Genomic DNA, 23,295 nt, shown 5'->3' with positions numbered 1-23,295 from the left:
TGTAAGAATAGCCAAACTGGAGTTTTGGATATCAGTTGTTATGGATTTGAGCCAAATCATCTTCTTTTTGGTCTGTAGAAATCGCTTTAGTTAATCTTTCTGGAATCCAAATCGGCTGCTGTTCTCCCTGTGGAAACACATAAACAGACCCCCGACTCCAGACAATCACTGGGTCAGGACCTTGGTTAATCTCTCTGGAATCCAAATCGGCTGCTGTTCTCCCTGTGGAAACACACAAACAGCCCCCCGACTCCAGACAATTACTGGGTCAGGACCTTTCCATTGTCCTGTTAGAATATCCTTCCAAAGTACCTTGGGCTTATGTACATTTTTTGGACACATATGCCTTTCCGCAGCACTAAGTCCTGATGAATCCAAATTTAAAAAGTTTAGAGTAAAAAGGGTTATTTTAAGTTTATCTTTGGGGAATATATACCCCTTTCCAATTCCTTCTTTTTGCTTTAATAAGTACATTTTAATAGTTTGATGAGCTCTTTCAACTATGCCTTGTCCCTGTGGATTGTATGGGATTCCTGTTATATGAGTAATGCCAAATGTTGAGCAAAATTGTTTAAAAGAGGTAGAAGTATAACCAGGGGCATTATCTGTTTTTAACTGTTTTGGAACACCCACAGTGGCAAAATTTTGTAAGCAATGAGCTATAACATCTTTAGTTTTTTCTCCGGCATGAAGGGAGCCCATCAAAAATCCAGAAGAAGTATCAACTGTAACATGCAAATATTTTAATTTTCCAAATTCTGGCAAGTGTGTGACGTCCATCTGCCAAATATGGTTAGGTATCAATCCTCTAGGATTGACTCCAAGATTAACTTGTGGTAAAAAGGTCACACAGTTTTGACACTGTTTTATTATTTGTCTAGCTTGTTCCTTAGTTATTTTAAAACGCTTTTGTAAAGTATTAGCATTGACATGGAACTTTTTATGAAAATTTATAGCTTCTTCTAGTGTAGAGAAAATATGTATGTCATGTGTAGTTTTATCTGCTAAATCATTGCCCAAACTAAGGGCTCCAGGCAATCCTGTATGTGCCCTGATATGTCCTATAAAGAATGGATCTTTTCTGTCCCAGATTAGACTTTGTATAGTGGAAAGCAAAGAGAAAACAGTAGAAGAAGGGGAAATCCTACCAGCATCTTCAAGAGATACTATAGCATTAACTACATACTGACTATCAGAAAATAAATTAAATACAGAATCTTTAAACATCACAAAAGCTTGTAAAACTGCATTAAGCTCTACCTTTTGAGCTGATTTTTTGGGTACTAAAAATGTAAAAGTTTGATCAGGGGTAACTACTGCTGCTGTACCATTATTTGACCCATCAGTGAATATATTTGGAGCATTCATGATAGGTGTTTTTCTTGTCATTTTTGGAAAAATTACAGGATGCGATGACCAAAAAGACAATAAAGGATTAGATGGTAAGTGGTTATCAAATGAAACATTAGATTTGCACATGATTATTGCCCAAGTATTTAACTCATTAGCTAACTCATCAATTTGATTCATAGTATACGGAGTAATAATTTTATTGGGAGAAATTCCAAACACTCCCTTTGCTGCTTTTATTCCTTTGAGTATTAATTGTCCTACAGCCTCAGGATACCTAGTAAGAATAGTGTTAGGAGAATAAGATAAATGTATCCATAATAATGGACCTTCTTGCCAAAATACTCCTGTAGGAATATTTTTTGTTGGTAGTACAATAAATAATAAAGGCAAACTTATATCAATTCTATCCAAATGCATATTTTCCATATATGTTTCAATGATTTTTAATGCCTTTCTTGCTTCAGGCGTTAACATTCGGGGTGAATTTGGATCTGATGGGCCTTTTAGGATATCAAATAAAGGTCCCAACTCTCCTGTTGGTATACCTAAATAAGGCCTTATCCAATTTATGTCTCCTAATAACTTTTGATAGTCATTAAGTGATTTGAGTCGATCTACTCGTATTTGAATTTTTGGTGGACGGACCATGGTTGAGGATAATAGAACTCCTAAATAATTAATTGGAAAATTTAATTGTACTTTATCTATTGCTATCTCTAGATTATAATTTTTTAATAAGTTTGTAAGTGTGGCATAACATTCTAGCAATGTGTTTTTATCTTTGTGTGCTAATAATACATCATCCATATAGTGAAATATTTGTAGTTCAGGATTTTGATTTCTAAGTGGCTGGATTACTTTGTTAACATAAATTTGACACATAGTTGGGCTGTTAGCCATCCCTTGAGGGAGTACTTTCCATTCATATCTCTGATCAGGACCTTCATGATTCAGTGCAGGGATAGTAAATACAAAACGTGGACTATCCTCAGGATGAATTGGAATTGAAAAAAAACAATCTTTAATATCTATAACTAAAACATACCAGGTTTTTGGCAAAGCAGACAACTGAGGAATCCCTGATTGAGCAGGTCCCATAATAACCATCTCATTATTAATGGCTCTTAAATCTTGCAATAATCTCCATTTACCAGATTTCTTTTTGATGACAAAAATGGGAGTATTATGGGGAGATACAGAAGGTTGTATATGTCCTTCTGCTAATTGTTGTTTGACCAGGTCATGGGCTGCTTGTATCTTTTCTTTATTCAGGGGCCACTGAGGAACCCATACTGGTCTTTCTGATTTCCAAGTAATTTTTATTGTCTCAGTGGCCCTTTCTGAAAATCCAACCCATGTCTGTCTGTTCCTTGATCTATTTGTATTGGTGCTGCTATACCTTGTTCTTGTTTTTCTAATCTTTTTCCTTTCCTAAAACCTTGTCTAGTCATAATAGTGGGTGCATTTTGGTTGATGTTATTTGTTAATGTCAAACCTAATTGATCTAGGACATCTCGTCCCCATAAATTTACGGGAAGATGATCCAATACATATGGCTGTATAGTTCCTTCACATCCTTCAGGATCCTTCCAATCTAATACCATTGCACTTCTATGGGGATTAGTCGCCACTCCTAGGCCTCGAAGCGTTTGAGTGGCTTGTTGTAATGGCCAATGTTTTGGCCATTCTTGACGAGAGATGATGCTAAGGTCTGCACCTGTATCCAGTAGCCCATTAAATTCATGTCCTTGAATATTTAGTTTTAGCATGGGGCGAGAATCTAAATTTAAAGAAAGCATAGCCCAATCTACACCTGTGGAGCCTAATCCCTTGGAACCTCTTTCTACAGTACGACTGGAAAATTTATCATGTAGGCTGGGTATTATTAGTAACTGTGCTATTCTATCTCCTGGTGAAATTACTGATATACCCTTTGGAGAACTGGCTATAATTTTTATTTCACCTTCATAATCGGGATCAATTACCCCAGGACTTATCATAAGTCCTTTTAGAGTAGAAGAGCTACGTCCCAATAATAAGCCTACTGTTCCTTTGGGAAGAGGTCCTTTCACCCCTGTGGGAATGATTTGAACTCCCATCTCTGGAGTTAGTACTGCTCTGGCGGAGGCGCAGATGTCCAACCCTGCGCTCCCTCTGGTTTGTCTGATGAGGGATCTGATGGACAATGTGTCCTGGGCACTACCCTGATGGGGTTGCTGGGTTCCTCCAGTGCTCCGTATATTTGTGGTTTTGGGCCCCGGAGCATTGGGCCCCCCTGTCCATTTTTTGGCAATGGAGCCTGATGCCTTTCTCCACGATATCGTGGATAAACACCTGGTTCTTGTTCGTTTTTTGATAATGGAGTACCCTCTATGGTGGTTTGAGAACGGCATTCATTAGCCCAATGTCTCCCTCTACGGCATCGTGGGCAAATACCTGGTATTCTACTCCTTTGATACCTAGTTTTGTTAAACCCTCCTCCAATGGGGCAATTCCTTTTAAAATGTCCTGTTTGTTCACAATTGTAGCATGTTCTTGGCCTGGCATCTAAAGCCTGTTTTACTGCAGCTGCCACAATTTGCCCTTGTTCATTAATGTCTCTGGCATCTAAAGCCTGTTTTACTGCAGCTGCCACGACTTGCTCTTGTTCATTAATGTCTCTACATAATTTAATATATGTGTTTAAATCTTCATGTTTCCATGGTCTAATGATATCTCTGCACCAACGATTCGCTTGCTCATAAGCCAGGTGTTTTAGTAATGGCATTGCTTGTTCTGTATTCCCAAAAACTCTGGTAGCTGTTTGAATAAGCCTATCTACAAATTCAGCATAAGGTTCATTAGCTCCTTGTATTACCTTAGATAATTGACCTTGTAAACCTCCATGTCCTTGTAAAGTCTTCCATGCCTTAATTGCATCTGCAGCAATTTGTGCGTATACGCCAGGATCATATGCAATTTGTTGCTGCTGATCCTCATAAGGTCCCTTTCCTAACAACATATCTAGATTTCTCTGAGGATAACCAGCTGCTGCATTTCGCCTAGCCGTCTCCTTGCAAAATTCCTCATTGGCAACCTTCCATAACAGGTATTGTCCTCCATTTAGCACAGCTTTACACATATTAGCCCAATCTGCTGGCGTCATGTTCAAGTTGTTAATGGATTCGACCAAGCTTACAGTGAAGGGTGCTTGAGGACCATAGGTTGTTACAGCCTCTTTTAGCTGCTTCACTGTTTTGAAATTTAAAACTTGGTAAAATCGCTGCCCTCCTGCCTCAAATACAGGGCATGTTAATATTTGAGATCTTGTCTCAGGATCCCAACTATCAACTGCGGGGGTTGGGGGCCTCCCAGCATATGGAGGTGGCGCTGTTGGTTGGACACTTACGCCCTCTGGTGATAGAAAGGTGTTAGTAGCAGTCTCCTGTTGTAACTTTCCCCCTGATGGCTTTTTCTGTTTTACACTTTCTTTCTCTGTCTGACTAGCTTGAGAGGCCTTCTCTTTTACTTGAATATTTTCCTCTGTCTGACTAACTTGAGAGACCTTCTCTTTTACTTGAATCATTATGTCTTCTCCTTCCTCTACCATTGTCTGAACTGAAGGCTTTGGACTAAGCAAACAAGATATGAACGTCCACAATGGCAATGTGCCAACTGGCAGAGTCCCTGGGCTTTTCTTTTCTATTCTTTCTAAATCTTCACCATGATGCTTCCATTGTGATATATTTAACAACTCCTCCTTAAAAAGCCATGGGCTACATTTTTGTATTGTATCAACGTATGCCCTGACTGCTCTTGATTTTACTGGGATGCCTCCTTCCTCTAACAATTTACTTAACACTCTTTCAGTTTGTTTTTTACTAATTTCTGATCCCATATTTCTACTATAATACAACCCAACAAGATGACGCCAAACAAAACCGAGACAGAATGAAATAAAAAGGGAACAACAAAAAGTCATTATAGCCTTTCTATCCTCCTGACATGTGCATCCGTCCTTTCTCCCTATCTGTTCCTCAGACGTAAATAGTTTTTCCTCAGATGTGAGCGGTTTTTCTTCCGTCTCACTCATCTCCAGGGACAGGCAACTTAAAACAAAAGTGAAGCAAAATAAAAGAGGAATCTTAAAATGGCTACCCATCCTCTCGCCCTGCCCTCAGGGGCGAGCAGTTTCACTTACCCTCAGTCGTCCCCCGTACGGGCCACCAAATGCCGCAGTCTGGCTGGGCACAATCAGGAGCCACTTGTCAAAAGAAACTAACTTTATTTTTAGAACCACACACGCCAAACAAAATAGTCTCTCAGGAAAAACCCTCAGAGCCTCAACTGCCACCACCGGCTTTCCCCAAGCCTCTCTCTCCCACACAAGCTTCTCTTCACCTCCCACAATCCTCCTGCTCTTGAGGCCGATTGGCTGGGTCACGTGGGCGGAGCCAAAAAAGTCCCCCAATGAGCAGCTCCGTGGTCTGAAAGGGCAGGGAAACAGCCCAATGAGCATCACCGCAGAGGAGCCAATCAGCTAGATGTTGCTGGGGCCGAGGAGCCAATCAGCTAGATGTTGCTGGGGCCGCTGTGAGCCAATCATCAGCCAGCAGCTGGAAGTTTGCTGGCAGCTGGAAGTTTGCTGGGGCCCCTTTGGCTGTGGCTCTCAACAGGTACCTGGGATTGAACCTGCATTTCCAGCCCTTTTTATGTATTTATTTATTTTTTTAATTTTGGTACAGGGTCTTGCTAAGTTGCTTAGAGCATTGCTAAATTGCTGAAGTTGGCCTTGAACTTGCAATCCTCCAGCATCAGCTTCCCAAGCTGCTGGGATTATATTCATGCGCCACCACATCTATCTCCTGTAGTCTTTTTATTTCCATGCAATCTTAGTTTTGAGAAGATATTACAAGTAGTCTAGGAATAGAATACTTCTTTATGTTTATTTGCAAAAGTTTCCATGATAGTTCCTCTTTGCTCCTACAATTTATTGTTGATAAACTAGTGGCTACCCATTTTGAAGGCATTTCTTGGTAAGATAGTGAGTCATTTTACCTCCAAGTATTGAGAGAGTGGAAGGAAGATTGTGAAATGTATCCTTTGACCAGAGGTAGCAGCTGGGCTGGGGATGTGTTGAAGGCTCTAGTAAACACAATGCAATGGTGTCTTTCTCTAGTGTTTTTAAAACTTCTGCTACTGACAAGTACAGACTTGACAAACAAAAATTTGATAGTTCTGTTTCATGATTTTGTCTACAAAAGGTTTCTATAATAAATCCAAACTGGCCGGGGACTGTGGCATTGCTTGTCCATAATCCCAGTTACTCGGGAGACTGAGGCAGGAGGATGGCAAGTCTTCCTTAGCAACTTGACAAGACCCTGTCTCAAAATAAAAATTAAGAAAAGGGGAGGTTGGGGCTATAGCTCAGTGGCAGAGCACTTGCCTAGCATGTGTGAGGCACTGGGTTCAATCCTTAGTACTACATAAAAATAAATAAATGAATAAATAAAATATAAAATAATTTTTTTAGGTGTAGATGGACACAACACAATGCCTTTATTTTTATGTGGTGCTGAGGATCAAACCTGGGTCCCGCCCGTGCTAGGCGAGTGCTCTACCACTGAGCCACAGTCTCAGCCCAAAATAATTTTTAAAAAATTAAGAAAAAGGGTCTGGGGATGCAGCTCTGTGGCAGAATTGCTTACCAGGTGTATTCAAGATTCTGGACTTAATCCCCAGTACCACACAATAAGTAAATAAAATTTAAAAGCTCTTGTAAAGGTAACCGGTATTACCTAACTTAAAAGGTAAAGTCAGGCATGTTGTGAAAGTCCTTCCCGCTCCTGGCCGCCACCCATTTAGTTTCTCTCCAGTAGTATGTTTCTCTTTGTACGCTGCAAGAGATTCTATGTGCTTCTTTGCTCATAAATTCATACAACCACATACAGCTGGTTCACCACCAGCACCTACCCCAAAAATCATGGCATATGGTGCCTATGGTACTTTTCTTTTTTCCTTTTCATCCTGTCCTTACACACCAGTAATTACGCAAGTGCTTCATTCTTTTTAAACAGATGCTGTAGTACTCCATTGGGTGGATATACCACAATTTACTCATTGAGTACATTATTAATTAACATTTAGGGTATTTCTGATTTTTTGCTATCACAAACAATGCTGCATATATATCCTTATATCCTTTTACAAGTATACTGGCTAATCTGTAGGAAAAATTGATAAGAAGTGAATTTATTTTGTCAAAGCATATGTGACTTGATGATTTTCCCACAACATATTATTATGAAAAAATTTCAGACATACAGCAAAGTTGAAAGAATTCCATAGTAATTATCCATTTTGCCACCACCCATATTCTACCATTGATGTTTTTTTTTTGAGAGAAAGAGAGAGAATTTTTTAATATTTATTTTTTAGTTTTCGGCGGACACAACATCTTTATTTGTATGTGGTGCTGAGGATTGAACCCAGCGCCGCGCGCATGCCAGGCAAGCGCACTACCACTTGAGCCACATCCCCAGCCCTACCATTGATGTTTTACTGTACTTTTTCAGTTATCCATCTGTCTGTCCCTTCACCCAGAAACATTTTAAGTGTATGAATGCTGAGGTTTACAAATACATGGAGTTCTGTAACCTATACCACTATAAAGATGTAGATCATTACCCAACGTTGCCTTGTAGAACATAGAACATTCTCTTGTAGAACGCAGAACATTCCCTTGTGCCTTTTCCCAGACAGTCCCTCCCCTATTGGACTCCTTAAGTGGTTAAGCCAACTTTTCCTTCCACCAGGAATGCTTGAGAGTCGCACACCCTCGCCTACACTGTCCCAAGTTTTTTTGGTGTATGAAAAATGATATTTCTCTTATTTTGAGAAAAATTTGGCATGTTTATAAGTTGTTTGTATTTAATTTTTATGAATTCTTGCTTTATATCCTTTGCATATTTGGGGGAGGTTGTAGGTATTACCATTCTTTATTGCATTTGGGTATCAATTTATGATAATAAAAAGTTAATTTCAGAGCTGAACACAGTGGCATATGCCTGTAATCCCAGCCACTGGGGAAGCTGAAGCAGAAGGAACACAAGTTGGAAGGCAGCAGCATGGGCAACTTAGAGATCCTGTCTCAAAGTAAAAAATAAGAAGGACTGCAGGTATATATCAGTGGTAGGATACATGAGGCCTAGGATATATGAGGCCTAGGATACATGAGGCCCTGGGTTCAATCCTCAGTACTAGGATAAAAAGGTTAATTTTTATCCACATGCTTAGAACTGTCAATAAAATGTAAACATGATATGTTCTATGATACTTTTCAAGTGGCTTGTTACTAGTGCAAGTAATTTTCCTTTTGGATTTTTTATTGTAGGCATAATAAAAATTAATTGTAATAAAACTAGAAAATATAGCAAAGCAAAAGGAAGTACCACCTATAAAATTATACCATTTTAAGATAACCATTATTATCTAGATATATTTCCTTCCAACATTTTTCTTGTGTATGTGTATAAAATATATTACACATACTATTGTGTTTATTCTTATATGCATATTTTGGAAGCATCTTTCCCTGTTATTAAATAGACTTTGATAAGATGGCTGGGCCAGGGCAAGGATGTTTATACAGAAGTAGACAAAGGGTGGTTATGAAGCAGTAGATTGTTGTGGTTAGGAGTGTGAACTTGGAAGCTTAAATTGTCAGGGTTCAGATCTTTGCCCTACAATTTAGTGTGACCTTCGGCCGTACACTTTATGTTGCCATAGTTTATTTGTGAAGTGGAGATCATAATAGTACCTACTTCATGGCGTTGAGAATTACGTTAGCTAATGTAGGAAAAAGCTTACAGTGGTTGTCTGTATGTGGTATTTGCTGCACAAACGTTAGCTGCTACTGCTGTTGTCCATATGAGATTGTCCTGAAGAAAAGGCATATAGAATGCGTATTGGAGAGGGAGGACAAAGTAGGAAATTTTATTGGCCATATGACACAGAATTCTCTGAAGAGATGTGGGCTGAGAAATCATTTCTAATTTAAATACATTTAATGAAGTTTTTGGCCTAAAAATTTGCTTCATATCCAATAGCCCAGGACAGGGTCTCAAGTAGATTAAAAATGAATAGTCCTTGCATTAGAAAAATTGGAGCCCGTTCGTTCGTTCGTTCCTTCCTTCCTTCCTTCTTTCTTTCTTTCTTTCTTGGTACTAGGAATTGAACTGAAGGGTCCTTTACCACTGAACCACTTTCCCTGTCTTTTTTATTTATTTATTTTTTATTTTGAGACAGGGTCTTGTGTGTTTTCCAGGCTGGCCTTGAACTTGTGATTCTTCTGCCTCAGCCTTCACAGTTGCTATGATCACAGGTGTGCACCACCATGCCTGGGTGGGGCCTGCTATTTCAAACATATTTGTACATTACTGTTTGAATCAAGCCCAGCTAGAATTGGGCTCATTCAAAAACAAAGATTTTTTTATAGAGCCAAAGGCTTTCATTAGCAAATGTAAAAAATACCACATAATACTACTGCATCAAAATTAGTTGCATGGGAAAGAATACTGTTTGCATTAATGATAGAATAATAATAGTGGTGTTTTCTATAACATGTGTGTTAGGGGTTCAGAGGTAGAAGGAATGTCTGGAAAAACTTAACAGTAAGAAATATTAAGTATAAACAGGAAATGGTGACATTAAGTTAGAAAGAAAACATGAAATGTGATGTTGGTGCACTGTTCAGATTAATATCCTTTTTTAAAGATAGACACAATATCTTTATTTATTTAATTTATTTTTTATGTGGTGCTGAGGATCAAAGCCAGTGCCTCACATGTGTGAGGCAAGTGCTCTACTGCTGAGGTATAACCCCAACCCCTTAATATTCTTATTTATGCTAAATGCCACCAGGTATAATTTTGAGTTAGATCATTTGGGCCTTTCTCAAATCTTTTAAAACTATTTATTCTCCATATGATAATAGTAACTAACTTTATATACCTTTAATCTGATATCAAGAGTAGCTTTTAATTAAATCTTAAGACATTTTGAGATAGGCGTATATGTCGTGCCTTTTCTCTGAGGGGATGGAAAATCAGTAATGGGAGAAAATATTTGCCAACCATATGTCTGATAAGAGACTAGTAACATAAAGAACTCTCACAACTCACTAGCAAAATAATAACCCAGTTAAAAAGTAGGCAGTAGTACTCTTGACTAGTGTGTAAATTGCAATTCATACATTCAGAAAAACATACAAATCAAAAATATTTGGGCTTCTTAATAAGTTTTCATAATGTGAATAGCTGAATAGGTGTGTTTCCTCTCTAGATCAAGAAATCGAATATTGGGGGCCAGGGTTGTAGTTCAGTGGAGGAGTGCTTGCCTAGCATGTGTGAGGCACTGGGTTCGATTCTCAGCACCACATATAAGTAAATAAAGGTCCATTGACAACTTAAAAAAAAGAAAAGAAAAAGAAATAGAATATTACCAAGCACCCAGAAGGCCCTGCCTATTTTTATATGTAAGTGGCTTTCTGTAGAATGTACTCTTCTGTTACCTTTCTCACAATTTTAGGTCTGTGAGACTCATGTGTTACTGAAGCTCATTCTCATTGCTGGATAGTGTAAATGTATTGCAATTTATCCATTTTCTGTTGATAGAAATTTGGGTTGGTTCCATCTTAGGGCCATTATGAATAGTGTTGCTTTAAACATTGTTGGCCTTTGGGCACACGTATGTACACACTTGGGTAGAATACTGGGAGTAAAGTTAAATAGGTTAGAAGGTATTCATATTGCCTAAGAGTTTTTCAGTTGATGGTGCCAGTTTGTTCTTCCAAAAGCATAGAACTTGATTCATCAACTAAGAAAGTTAAGGTTTTAGTTTCTTTGACCCCTCCCTTCTTTCTATCCCCTCCTACTCTAATACTTTAAATTATTTTTAGTTCTTCAATTGGATATGTTACAACTTGAAATAACAAATCTCTGCTATTATTATTATTATTATTATTATTATTACTATTATTATTTTTGGTACAGGGGATTGAACTCAGGGACACTCAACCACTGAGCCACACCCCCAGCCCTATTTTGTATTTTACTTAGAGACAGAGTCTCACCGAGTTGCTTAGCACCTCGCCATTGCTGAGGCTGGCTTTGAACTCATGATCCTCCTGCCTCAACCTCCTAAGCCGCTGGATTACAGGTGTGTACCACCATGTCCAGCTCATTAATTTTTGTTTATTTGTGATGCTGGACATTGAACCCATGGCCTTGTGCATGTGAGGCAAGCACTCTACCAGCTGAGCTATACCCCCCCCCCCAGTCCCTCATTAATTGTTGAAAATAACTTTTGTCCAGCTTTGGCAAGAGATGAATATTAGATACCGACTACTTCAGTGGTATTATTCTGAAAGGAAGAAACCCTCATTCAGGGAGGAAATGTACCGAATTTACATTTGTGCCACATCACATGACCAAGGAGTGCTAACAAGTGGGAAAGCCTACATAAACCAATAGTGTTGACAATATGATAGACTAGAGAATAAGGTAAAATAACTGATTCAAAGAGGGAAAAAAACCACTGGAATAAAGATATCTTTACATATTATGTGTATGTATTATTTAGGGCAGGGAAAGAGGATTGAAATACCCCCTAAAATTTTTTCCTTCTTTCAGTTTTTAATCCCAAATAGTGGGGTTTAAACCCAGTGTACTCTACCACTGAGTCACATCCCCAGCCCTTTTTGTTTTGAGACAGGATCTCACTAAGCGGCTTACGGCCTGGCTAAGTTGCTGAGGTTAGTCTTGAACTTGTGATTTTTCTGTCTCAGCCTCTTGATCTGCTGGGATTACAGGTGTGTGCCACTGCTACTACACCTAGCTCCTTTTTTTAAAAAAATTTTAAGACAGGGTCTCACTAAGTTGCCTAGGCTGTCTTTGAATTTGCAGTCCTCCTGCCATACTCTTGCAAGTAACTAGGATTATAGGTGCACAGCACCACACCCAACCAGCCTCAAAAATTCTATGGCTGGCCAGGCACAGTGGTGCACAACTGTAATCCCAGCAACTCAGGAGGCTGAGGCAGGAGGATCACAAGTTCAAAGCCAGCCTCAGCAATGTAGTGGAGTCCTAAGCAATCTAGCGAGAATCTGTCTCCAAAAAGGCTGGCAATGTGGCTTAGTGGTTGTGGGCCCCTGGGTTCAATCCCTGGCACACCCCCCCCCCAATTTTTTTCCTATGGCTTAACATGAGAGAAGTTTATTACTTGTTCACCTATTAGTCCAGTTGTGGGTTTTCTTTGCAGGGAGGTTGACTTTCCTGTGTGGGATTTAGGGGTCCACGCTGCTTTCATTTTCTGGCTCTGCCATCCTGTACCATGTTGGAGACCTGCATTCAGCCAGAGAAGGGAAGGAGGGATGGTAGAGAAAGAACATGTGCTTTTGAGAATGAAAGTCTGGTGGCACAAGTGACAGTCATTGCCTTTGTTCACATTCTCTCAGTGAGAGCTTCACACGGGAGCCCCATCTAGAATGTGAGTGGCTGGTATGTGTCCCACAGTGGCAGCTCCAGAGGATGGTATAGGAGCTAGCTTTTGGTGGATAGTTAGCTAGTTATCTCTGCCATCCTGTCTTAAGGATAAGACCAGAATAATTAATGTTCATTGACTTGGAGACAATTTCACTTCTGTTAAGGTGTTCTGGTTTTTGTTGTTGTTGTTGTTGTTCTGGTTATTTTTAAATGACTTTTTATAGTAAAATAACTAAAGATTTATAACCAAATGGTATTTTTTAAACCTCTTTTGGTACAACTTAGTTGTATGATTTGTTTTAACTTTATTATTTTGTTTAATTTAATCTGGTGTCAGGGATCCAAACCAAGACATGCTATACATCCACTTTATCACTTAGCTATATACCCCCATCCCTTTTTAAATATTTTTTATATTCAGGATTGAGCCCAGGGACTCTTAACCACTGAGCTACATCCTCAGTCCTTTTTTTTTTAAAGAAAATATTTTTTAGTTATGGATGAGCCTTAATTTTTTAAAAAAAATATTTTAATTTTAGTTATAGATGGACACAATATCTTTATTTTTATTTTTTTATATGGTGCTAAGGCAAGCACTCTACCACTGAGCCCCAGCCCGATGAACCTTTATTTTTATTTATTTATTTATATGCAGTGCTGAGAATCAAACCCAGGGCCTCACGCATTCTAGGCAAGCATTCTTAGCACTGAGTCACAACCCTAGCCCAGTCCTTTTTATTTTTTTATTTTGAAGCAGTCTCTTACCATTTACTGAGGGTCTCATTAAGTTGCTAAGGTTGGCCTTGAACTTGTGATTCTTCTGCCTCAGTCTCCTGAGTCACTGGGATAACAGTTGTGTATCACCACAACTGGCCTTTTTTAACTTGTAATTTATCTCAGTGAAACTTAGAAAGTGCTTATTTACTTTGATTTTATAAACCACTAAGAAAAAAAAAGCTGTCAAGCTATGATGTATCTGTTATTGGTTATAAATATGGATTGCATTTAATTTAACTTTTTCCATCTTTTTTTTCCTCCGTCCACTTTCCTCTAGTTTGAAATTAGCACAATGGAAGAAACTGGAATTTGTGGGCTAGGGGTGAAACCTGATATGTTGTGTAACTCTCAATCAAATGATATTCTTCAACATCAAGACTCCAAATGTGGTGGCACAAGTAACAAGCATTCACTGGAAGAGGATGAAGGTAGCAGTGATTTTATAACAAAGAACAGGAATTTGGTGAGCTCAGCCTACCGTGCCCAGGAGTCAAGAGAGGAAATTCCTGGACGAGAAGCTCGAACAGATCCCCCTGATGGTCAGCAAGATTCAGAGTGCACCAGGAACAAAGAAAAAACCTTAGGTAATAATCTCTGCTCAGTGGTTGCACATTTTCACATACTGCTCATTTTACTCATATTTTCTGCAGCACAGTGGCCATGAACTTGACCTGTTTGGGGGTGTTTAGCTAGTATACCTACTGGTGAGGTCAGTCTGCATGTCTGCTGCAGTTATGTTTAGGAGGCAAAAATAGCAGAGGAGGAAGCGTAGTTATTTCTCTCTAAAAAAATCAAAGAGTTCGGGCTTGGGTTGTGGTGCTTACCTAGCACGAGCAAGTTTGATCCTCAGCACCACATAAAAATAAATAAATAAAGGTATTGTGTCCAACTACAACTAAAAAAAAATATTAAAAAAAAAATCAAGAGTTCACTTTTTTGGGCTGCAGTTGTAGCTCAGTGGTAGAGTGCTGGCCTAGCACATGTGAGGCACTGGGTTCCATCCTCAGCACCACATAAAAATAAATAAATAAAATGAAGGTATTGTGTCCATCTACAACAACAACAATAAAAAAGTTTTCTTGAAAAAATTAGGGGCCACCTTGACTGAAGTGGTATTTGACTTGACTTGTTACATCTTTAATGTAGTCCGACCAAAAATATGTATTTATTTGATCAGTTTCTTTAAAGATAAGGAACAAAACTCAAGAGACAACATAATGTTATTTGTAGTTCAGAAAGCTGGTCGACTAGCTTTCAGGGTATATTTTCTCTCCTTTGCTATGTAGCTTGCAGTTTAGATCAAGAATGTGACAGGCTAAATCTCATGAAGGAAATTTGAAAACCTATTTTATTTTAGTCTTATTGGTTGTCCCTCAGTTATTGTTGTTGTTTGAACCCAGGAGTACTTTACCTCTGACCTATATCCCTTGTCCTTTTTTATTTTGAGACAGAGTCTCAAAGGGTCTTGCTAAGTTGCTAAGTCTTGCCTTGAACTTGGAATCCTCCTACCTCAGACTCCCGAGTTGCTGGGATTACAGGCTTGTGCCACTTTGTCTGGCAGGAATATGAAAATAATTTTAATTCCTTACAAACAAGACATAATTTCTTAAATTGATAGCCCTAATTACATGTGTAAAAGCATGTAAGAGTTCCAGATAATGTTATCATAACCAAGCAATTCTGCATCTAGATATGTAGCCAAGAGGACTGAAAACGTGCATACAAGCTTTTATACAAATGTTCAGAGCAGCATTATTCATAACATCCAAGAAGTGGGAATAATAAATATATAAATAAATAATAAATATCGAATAATAAACAGATAAACAAAATGTGGTTGGTCTGCATTATGGAATATTACTCAGCCATAAAAATGAATGAAGCATTGATACATCACACTACACGAATGAACTTAAAAACATTTTGTGAAGTGAAGTAAGTCAGACACACAAAAAAATCCACAATTGTGTAACTCCATTTTATATGTAATGTCCAGAATTGGCAAATCCATGGAGACAGGAAAATAGATTTGTGATTGCCAGAGCTAGGGAGGATAGAGGAATGAGGAGTGACTGCTAATAGGTGTAAGTTTCTTTTTAGGGTAATGAAAGTGTTCTGGAATTAAGACAGTGGAGATGGTTATACAACCTTGTGAATATATTAAATTGTACACCTAAAAAGTGAATTGTATCTGGGCACTGTGGCAAGAGCCTGTAGTCCCAGCTAATCTGGAGGCCGAGGCAGGAGGATCGCTTAAGCCTGGGAGTTCAAGGCTAGCCTGGAACTTTAGAGATCTCATCTCTAAAAATAAATAAATAAACAAACAAAATGAACTTTATGGTATGCAACTTATCTAAAAAAGATGGAATTTTCAATTCTTCATAATAGTATAAATGACATTATGATTATTTCTGATCATACTCAATAGTCATGTTTTATTGCCTCAATGGGCTCAGGGAATCCTCCCACCTCATCTTCCTGATTAGCTGGGATCATAAGCCCTTGCCAGCACCCCTGGCCTGAAAAATATTCTTTTTTTCCTTTTCCTTTCATTCGTTCTTTTTTTTTTACATTTATTTTTTAGTTGTAAGTGGACACAATACCTTTATTTAATTTTTATGTGGTGCTGAGGATCGAACCCAGCGCCTCACGCACTCTACTTCTGAGCCACAACCCCAACCCCTCCTTTCCCTTTATTTATTTATTTATTTATTTATTTTTGTGATGCTGAGGATTAAACCTGGACTTCTGCATGGTGGTTCAGTGCTATACCACTGATGTATACCCCAGCCCAGAAGTATTCTTTCTTGAAATCAGCCTGCTTTTCCCCCATACTAGATGCCAAAGTTAGTTTGTTTGTTCTTTCTTTCTCAGTCCTGGGGATCGAACCCATGAGTGTGTATTGCTGATCTACATCCCCAGCCCATTTTTTGTTTGGAGACAGGGTCTCACTACATTGCTGAGGCTGGCCTTATTACAAACCTCCTTCCTCAGCCTCTGGAATTGCTGGGATTATAGGCGTGCCCCACTGTGCATGGCACCAAAGTCATTTTAAGATATATATATATATATATATATATATATATATATATATATATTTTTTTTTTTTTTTTTTAACTTTGTTTATTTTTCTAATGTGGTGCCGGGGATTGAACCTGGTGCTTCATACATGCTAGGCAAGCGCTCTACCACTGAGCCACAACCCTGGCCCTAAGATATATATTTTAATGAAATATATTACATGTAAAAATAAACATTAAAAAAATGAAAATGGTACCTACCACTCAGCTTGAGAAATAAAATGTTATCACTTATCTTGAAGCACCATTTTTCTGTGTCCATGCTACCCTGAACATGCCTGATCTCTTCTGAGACACCATTTGTCCCCTCCTGTCTCAGCTAACTGCTTCTCCCTGCCAAAGTCCTTAAAATACTCTTGTTAAGCTCTTTGTCCCAAGGGAAGAGCTATCTTGTGCTTTTATTTGTACTGACCTTGGCTAACACAAGGAATATGCTTAGTACATCACTAGAAGATAAGTTATTTAATTGCTCACAGGAAAAAATATAGGTCACCAGTGATTGTGTACATTTTGGATAGGCAAGGCATAGTACCAACTGAAACTCCCTTTGAACTTGTTTCTGTAGTTGTACTTGGTTAGGAGGAAGCTTTTAAAAATATTCTGTGCCCTTTGTAATTTGCCCTTTATCTTAACTTGGACATCAATGGTAGGCAAAGGAATTTTCAACAAGTGTTCTTAGAAATAGCAGTGTTAATGAGTGAGTGAAGAAATTTGGGGTGTGGATGGTAGCCTGCTAATCCAGAATTTAAAAATAGCTTTTCTTTCTTTTTCTTTTTGTGTTGGTACCAGGGTTTAAACCCAGTGTATCATGCTTGCTGGGCAATTGCTTAACCACTGAGCCACACCCCTAGTCCCCAAAATAATTTTCTTAATTAAGCTTATTTCCAGTTGTAGATATGTTACTTTATTTTCAATATGAAAACATGGCAAGTGTTACTAGAATTAGCTGGTTAGATTCAATCATCTTCTTCTTCTGGGACTTATTTCTTATCTTGTTAATTATCAGGAAAAGAAGTTTTATTACTGATGCAAGCCCTAAACACCCTTTCAACCCCAGAGGAGAAGCTGGCAGCTCTCTGTAAGAAATATGCTGATCTTGTGAGTATTAAATCAAGGATGTGAGGGCCATATGAAATACAGCAAAATGTATGCCTTGATAATATCGATTTTTAAACTATAATTTTGCTTTAGCTTTAAATTATATTTTATTCTAAAATGGAAGGGGAGAATTGGATTTCTTGGGGCTTTTTGTTGATTGCTTAATTTCAATTTGCCAGGTAATAGATGGAGAATATTATAGTGCTGAGCTGTGGCATAGATTTTCTGGGGTTTGTTTGTTTGTTTGTGTTGAGATGGGGGGGGGGGTCTCAAATTCCTGGGCTTAAGTGATTGTTTTGCCTCAGCTTCCCACAGAACTGGGACTACAGGCCTATCTATGTCACCATACCCAGCTGGCATAGATTTTTTAAAGCTCGGTTTTAGAGTTCTAAGTCAGCCTTTTCATTGCTGTGTTGAAGTTGGGGGTATAGTGGTTCCTGTATTTAACTTTTCCTAAGGGAATTCTAGAGACAAAGGCTATAACCATTTGGATTGAAATTGTGGGTTAGATGAAATGATCTCTGAGATGAAATGGCCTCAGGAATATCTCAAGGAATTTATTTAGCATCTACTCTGTGTCACTTGTTCATTTTTCCATCTTCCAAAGAAATCAACCTCATCAAAGAGTTTGTTCTGCATTTATGTTGTTTTAATTAGCATTAATATCATTTTGGAATTGTGAAAGCAGTCTCAACATGGAAACCCTGCCATCCTATTTTAATTGAAGAAGTGGAAAGGCATAGAGTCCTTTGATAGAAGGGTTGTGGGAAACTTTTACAATGAATGTAAATGGTAAAATTGTTGCCTTTTGTGAAATATTTAGGTGAATTATCATTAAAAATTTTTATGTATTTTAATCTCTTGTTAGCAGCTATTCCATATTATAAATTATTACTTTTTGTCAATGACCAGCTCAAAGAAATTATTTTTTATTGGCACATTACAGTTGTACATAAGGGTGGGATTTGTTGTTATATATTCATACATGCATACCATATGATGATATGATTTGGCCAACATCATTCCCCAATATTTCCCCTTTCCTTCCTTCCTCCCTCGCCTGGTCCCTTTACTCTATTCTACTGGTCTCCCTTCAATTTTCATGAGATTCCCCCTTCCACCTTAAAGAAGTGAATTCTGTTTATTGATTACTCAAAGAATGACTTCCTTTCCCTTAGTTTATAGAGTGGTCCAGGCCTACTCTGCTTGGCTGACATTCCGTAGTCTGGCACCTTCTACTATTTGGAGCAGTAGGAAATCCTGTGCATCATTGAAAGTGACCCTGCAAAGTTGGCAGAAAACACAATGTAGTGGATTGCTGGCTTCAGGAAAGGAATGCTTCCATTTGCTGTGGAAGCTAGTCCCCATTATCACCATTCACATGAGAAGAACCATGCAAGAAGTGGTAGAAAAAGGCAAAGACAAAAAAGGCAAAAGAAAGAAATGGGTAGAAGGATAAAAATCAGAAAAAGCAGTATAGAAGTGTAGCTATTTGACCCATTGTCATGAGAGTAGCAGACAACCATGAGTGGATTCAGAGAAAAAAGAGCAGATAGTCATCTAGGGTATTTCTTTTCTTTTTAGTATGAGGGATTGAACCCCAGGGCACTTAAGCACTGAGCCACACCCCCAGCCATTTAAAAAAATATTTTAACTAGAGGCAAGTTCTCACTGAGTTGATAAGTTACTGAGGCTGGCTTTGAACTCATGATCCTCCTGCCTCAGCCTCCTGAGCCACTGAGATTACAGGTATGCACCACCATGCTTGGCTGGGATATTTCTTTGCAAGTGCACACAAATGTCTATAGCCTTACCACCTTCAATACACACAAATCATTGGGATTTTCATTAAAATACACACTCTGATTCACTAGGTCTGGGTCAGGCCTGAGAATCTGCACTGTAACAAGCTCCAGGGTGACGTGATGCTGCCAGACCTTGACTCATAACTTAAGTAGCAAGATCCTGGTCCTAGGGTGTTTTTGTGTGTGGCTTTTGTTGTCACCCCTTTTTTTTGGGAGGGGGGCAAGTACCAAGGATTGAACTCAGGGTCACTCAGACCCCTGAGCTCCATCCCCAGCCCTTTTTTTTTTAATTTATTTATTTTTTTAATTTTTTATTATTGGTTGTTCAAAACATTACATAGTTCTTGATATATCATATTTCACACTTTGATTCAAGTGGGTTATGAGCTCCCATTTTTACCCCATATACAGATTGCAGAATCACATCAGTTACACATCCATTGATTTACATATTGCCATACTAGTGTCTGTTGTGTTCTGCTGCCTTTCCTATCCTCTACTATCCCCCCTCCCCTCCCCTCCCCTCTTCTCTCTCTGCCCCCTCTACTGACATTCATTTGTCCCCCTTGTATTATTTTTCCCTTTCCCCTCACTTCCTCTTGTATGTACTTTTGTATAACTCTGAGGGTCTCCTTCCATTTCCATGCAATTTCCCGTCTCTCTCCCTTTCCCTCCCACCTCTCATCCCTGTTTAATGTTAATCTTCTTCTCATGCTCTTCGACCCTACTCTGTTCTTAGTTACTCTCCTTATATCAAAGAAGACATTTGGCATTTGTTTTTTAGGGATTGGCTAGCTTCACTTAGCATAATCTGCTCTAATGCCATCCATTTCCCTGTAAATTCTATGATTTTGTCATTTTTTAATGCAGAGTAATACTCCATTGTGTATAAATGCCACATTTTTTTATCCATTCATCTATTGAAGGGCATCTAGGTTGGTTCCACAGTCTTGCTATTGTGAATTGTGCTGCTATGAACATCGATGTAGCAGTGTCCCTGTAGCATGCTCTTTTTAGGTCTTTAGGGAATAGACCGAGAAGGGGAATAGCTGGGTCAAATGGTGGCTCCATTCCCAGCTTTCCAAGAAATCTCCATACTGCTTTCCAAATTGGCTGCACCAATTTGCAGTCCCACCAGCAATGTACAAGTGTACCCTTTTCCCCACATCCTTGCCAGCACTTGTTGTTGTTTGACTTCATAATGGCTGCCAATCTAACTGGAGTGAGATGGTATCTTAGGGTGGTTTTGATTTGCATTTCTCTGACTGCTCCCAGCCCTTTTTTGTATTTTATTTAGAGACATAGTCTCACTGAGTTGCTTAGTGCCTTGCTTTTACTGAGGCTGGCTTTGAACTTGTGATCTTCCTGCCTCAGCCTCCCAAGCCAGTAAGATTACAGGCATGCACCACCGGCTCGGCTGTTGTCATCATTTGTGCGCATGTGGTTATTGTTAAGCACTGGTATTAATTGCTGCATTCATTTTAGGATGTGGCACATTGAAGACTTGCCTAGTGAGTAATTTCTTTTTCTCATAGGTTTGTGCTGAATGTATGAAAGATGAATATGTGCCATTTTCAGAAAAACTCTAAAGCTTTATTTTTTAAAACACTTCATTTAAAAGGTAGAGTGTACACGTTACATAGTAGTGAGACCACTTAAGGGATTAGCCTTTTCTCAAGGATTATTCCAACAGTTTCCCATTTGCCATGACTATCCCTGTCCTTTGGTGATGGAGTCATCTTGTATCATCACTGCTCATTACACTGGTGCATAGAATTGTTCTGTGGAGCAGCTAAAATGGAGTTTTTGCTCTATAATTGGGATAGTCCATTGGGGGGGGACCTGGTGGCCAACCATGTTCACCAGATTTCATGGGCTCCAGAAATCTCATTATTTTGCTTTTAAGTGTGGATACCATTAACTTGATCCCTAAGTACTTTGTAATGCTATTCTTTTATATTCAACAGTTTATATAGATTAATATAGTGTAATAATAAATGAAATTGGGTAGGTATATCATTTTGTTACTCTTTTAGTCAGAGTATTTTTGCTATTCTTGGCCCTTTACTCTCTGTAAAGTTTGAATTCATCTTAGTAGTTCCATTGGAGGATTTTTATTTTCCTGATGGTGTATTGCTATGTGACTGGGGCTTGTTTTGAATTCCTGGGCTCAGGTGATCTTCCATTTGGGATTTTGGAGAGCATTTCATGGGATCAGCAGATGCATTTTGGGGGAATCTTGTCATCCCTAACTGGTTTTTGTTTGTTTTATTTTGTTTATTGGCAGTAGTAGGGGTTGAACCAACCCTTTTTAATTTCAAGACGGGGTCTCACTAAATTGCTGAGGGTGTCTTTGAACTTGTGATCTTCCTTCCTTAGCCCCCTGAGTAGCTGGGATCCTTACGATGTTAATAGAAATTTAAAAGGCATTATCCTTATGGGGAAATGAAAGTGGTTCCTTATGTACTATATTACAATTTCCAATTTTAAATGTTAAAAGTAAGGTTTTAAAAGTTTAGATATTATTTAGATTTATTAGTAGGTAAATATTTTCCCAATCTTAGGTAAGGAAATGATTCCTCACTACATGGAAAGTACTGTCAGAGAAAAGATTGCACAAATTGGCTTTATTGAAATTAAGACTTCTCAGAAAAAAAAAAAAGAAATTAAGACTTCTCATCAGAAGACACCTAATAAAGAAGTTCCAAAGTGAGGATAACATATCTCCAATAAATATAATACCAGCAGAAGACTTAGTATCAAGAATACCCAAAAGGATACCTACAAATGAATATTAAAGTCACAAATAACCCAGATGATATGAAAGAGGCATTTTATAAAAGTGGAAAAACAAAGATGCATAGATAACTTAAAGTCAAATAAACATGAAGAAATGTTTTACCTTCTGTAGTGATCAGGGAGATGCAGATCAAGATCACAATGAGATGCCAGTTTATGTTTATTGTAGTGGCATAAATTAAAAATCTGATGGTACTATGATTTGGATAGGATGTAGAGATCTGCATGATATCTTACATATTGCTTGGGGGAATATAAATTTGCCAGCCATTCTGGAAAATAATTTGGTGATGTCATGTGAAACTGAACATTTAGAAATCATTGCCTAGCAACCCTGCTTCTCGTTTTGCACCCAAAAGAAATTCCTGCATGTGTATATGAGGAAACACATCTGAGAGCGTTCATACTGCTGTGACCTGAACACAGTACTAATGCCCATTGATTAGAGGAAGGATCGATGAAGTAATGAAGTGTGTGCTGGTGGGAGGGGGGGTGGCTTTTTGTGTGTATATGTGTGTGGTGGTGCTGGGGATTGAACCTAGGGCCTTGTGCATTCTAGGAAGAGCTCTTCCATGAGCTAAAAGTGGAGATTATACAACCTGTGGGCCAAATCCAGCCCAAAGCCTGTTTTTACACTACCCACAAGTTAAGAATGGTTTTACATTTGGGGGGGGATATCGAAGGTTGAACCCAGGGGTGTTGAACCATCACTGAACTACATCCCCATCTGGTTTTATGTTTTGAGATAGGGTTTTGCTGAATTGCTTAGGGCCTTGCTAAATTGCTGAGGCTGGCTTTGAACTTGCAATCTTCCTGTCTTAGCCTCCCAGGTCACTGGGATTATAGGTGTGCACCACTATG

General features: G+C 38.6%; 1 protein-coding gene across 3 annotated transcripts in view; it reads left to right on the top strand.

Annotated features, from left to right (window-relative positions):
- The window catches only part of Txlng (taxilin gamma), a 61,151-nt gene that overhangs the window by 16,881 nt on the left and 20,975 nt on the right, over positions 1–23,295 (top strand). For all 3 annotated transcript variants that reach the window (XM_046424225.2, XM_046424226.2, XM_046424227.1), the window contains 2 exons: positions 13,930–14,236; positions 17,739–17,830. In XM_046424225.2, the coding sequence (XP_046280181.1) occupies positions 13,930–14,236; positions 17,739–17,830 (399 nt within the window). The remainder of the gene's footprint in view (positions 1–13,929; positions 14,237–17,738; positions 17,831–23,295) is intronic.

This window comes from Marmota monax, unplaced genomic scaffold (assembly GCF_021218885.2).
Source record: "Marmota monax isolate L192 unplaced genomic scaffold, Marmota_monax_Labrador192_F-V1.1 WCK01_AAM20220418_F8-fsc00089, whole genome shotgun sequence".
Classification (NCBI taxonomy): domain Eukaryota; kingdom Metazoa; phylum Chordata; class Mammalia; order Rodentia; family Sciuridae; genus Marmota; species Marmota monax.
Note: the sequence above shows the minus strand (reverse complement) of the source record. Positions and strands in the feature narration are given on the sequence as shown.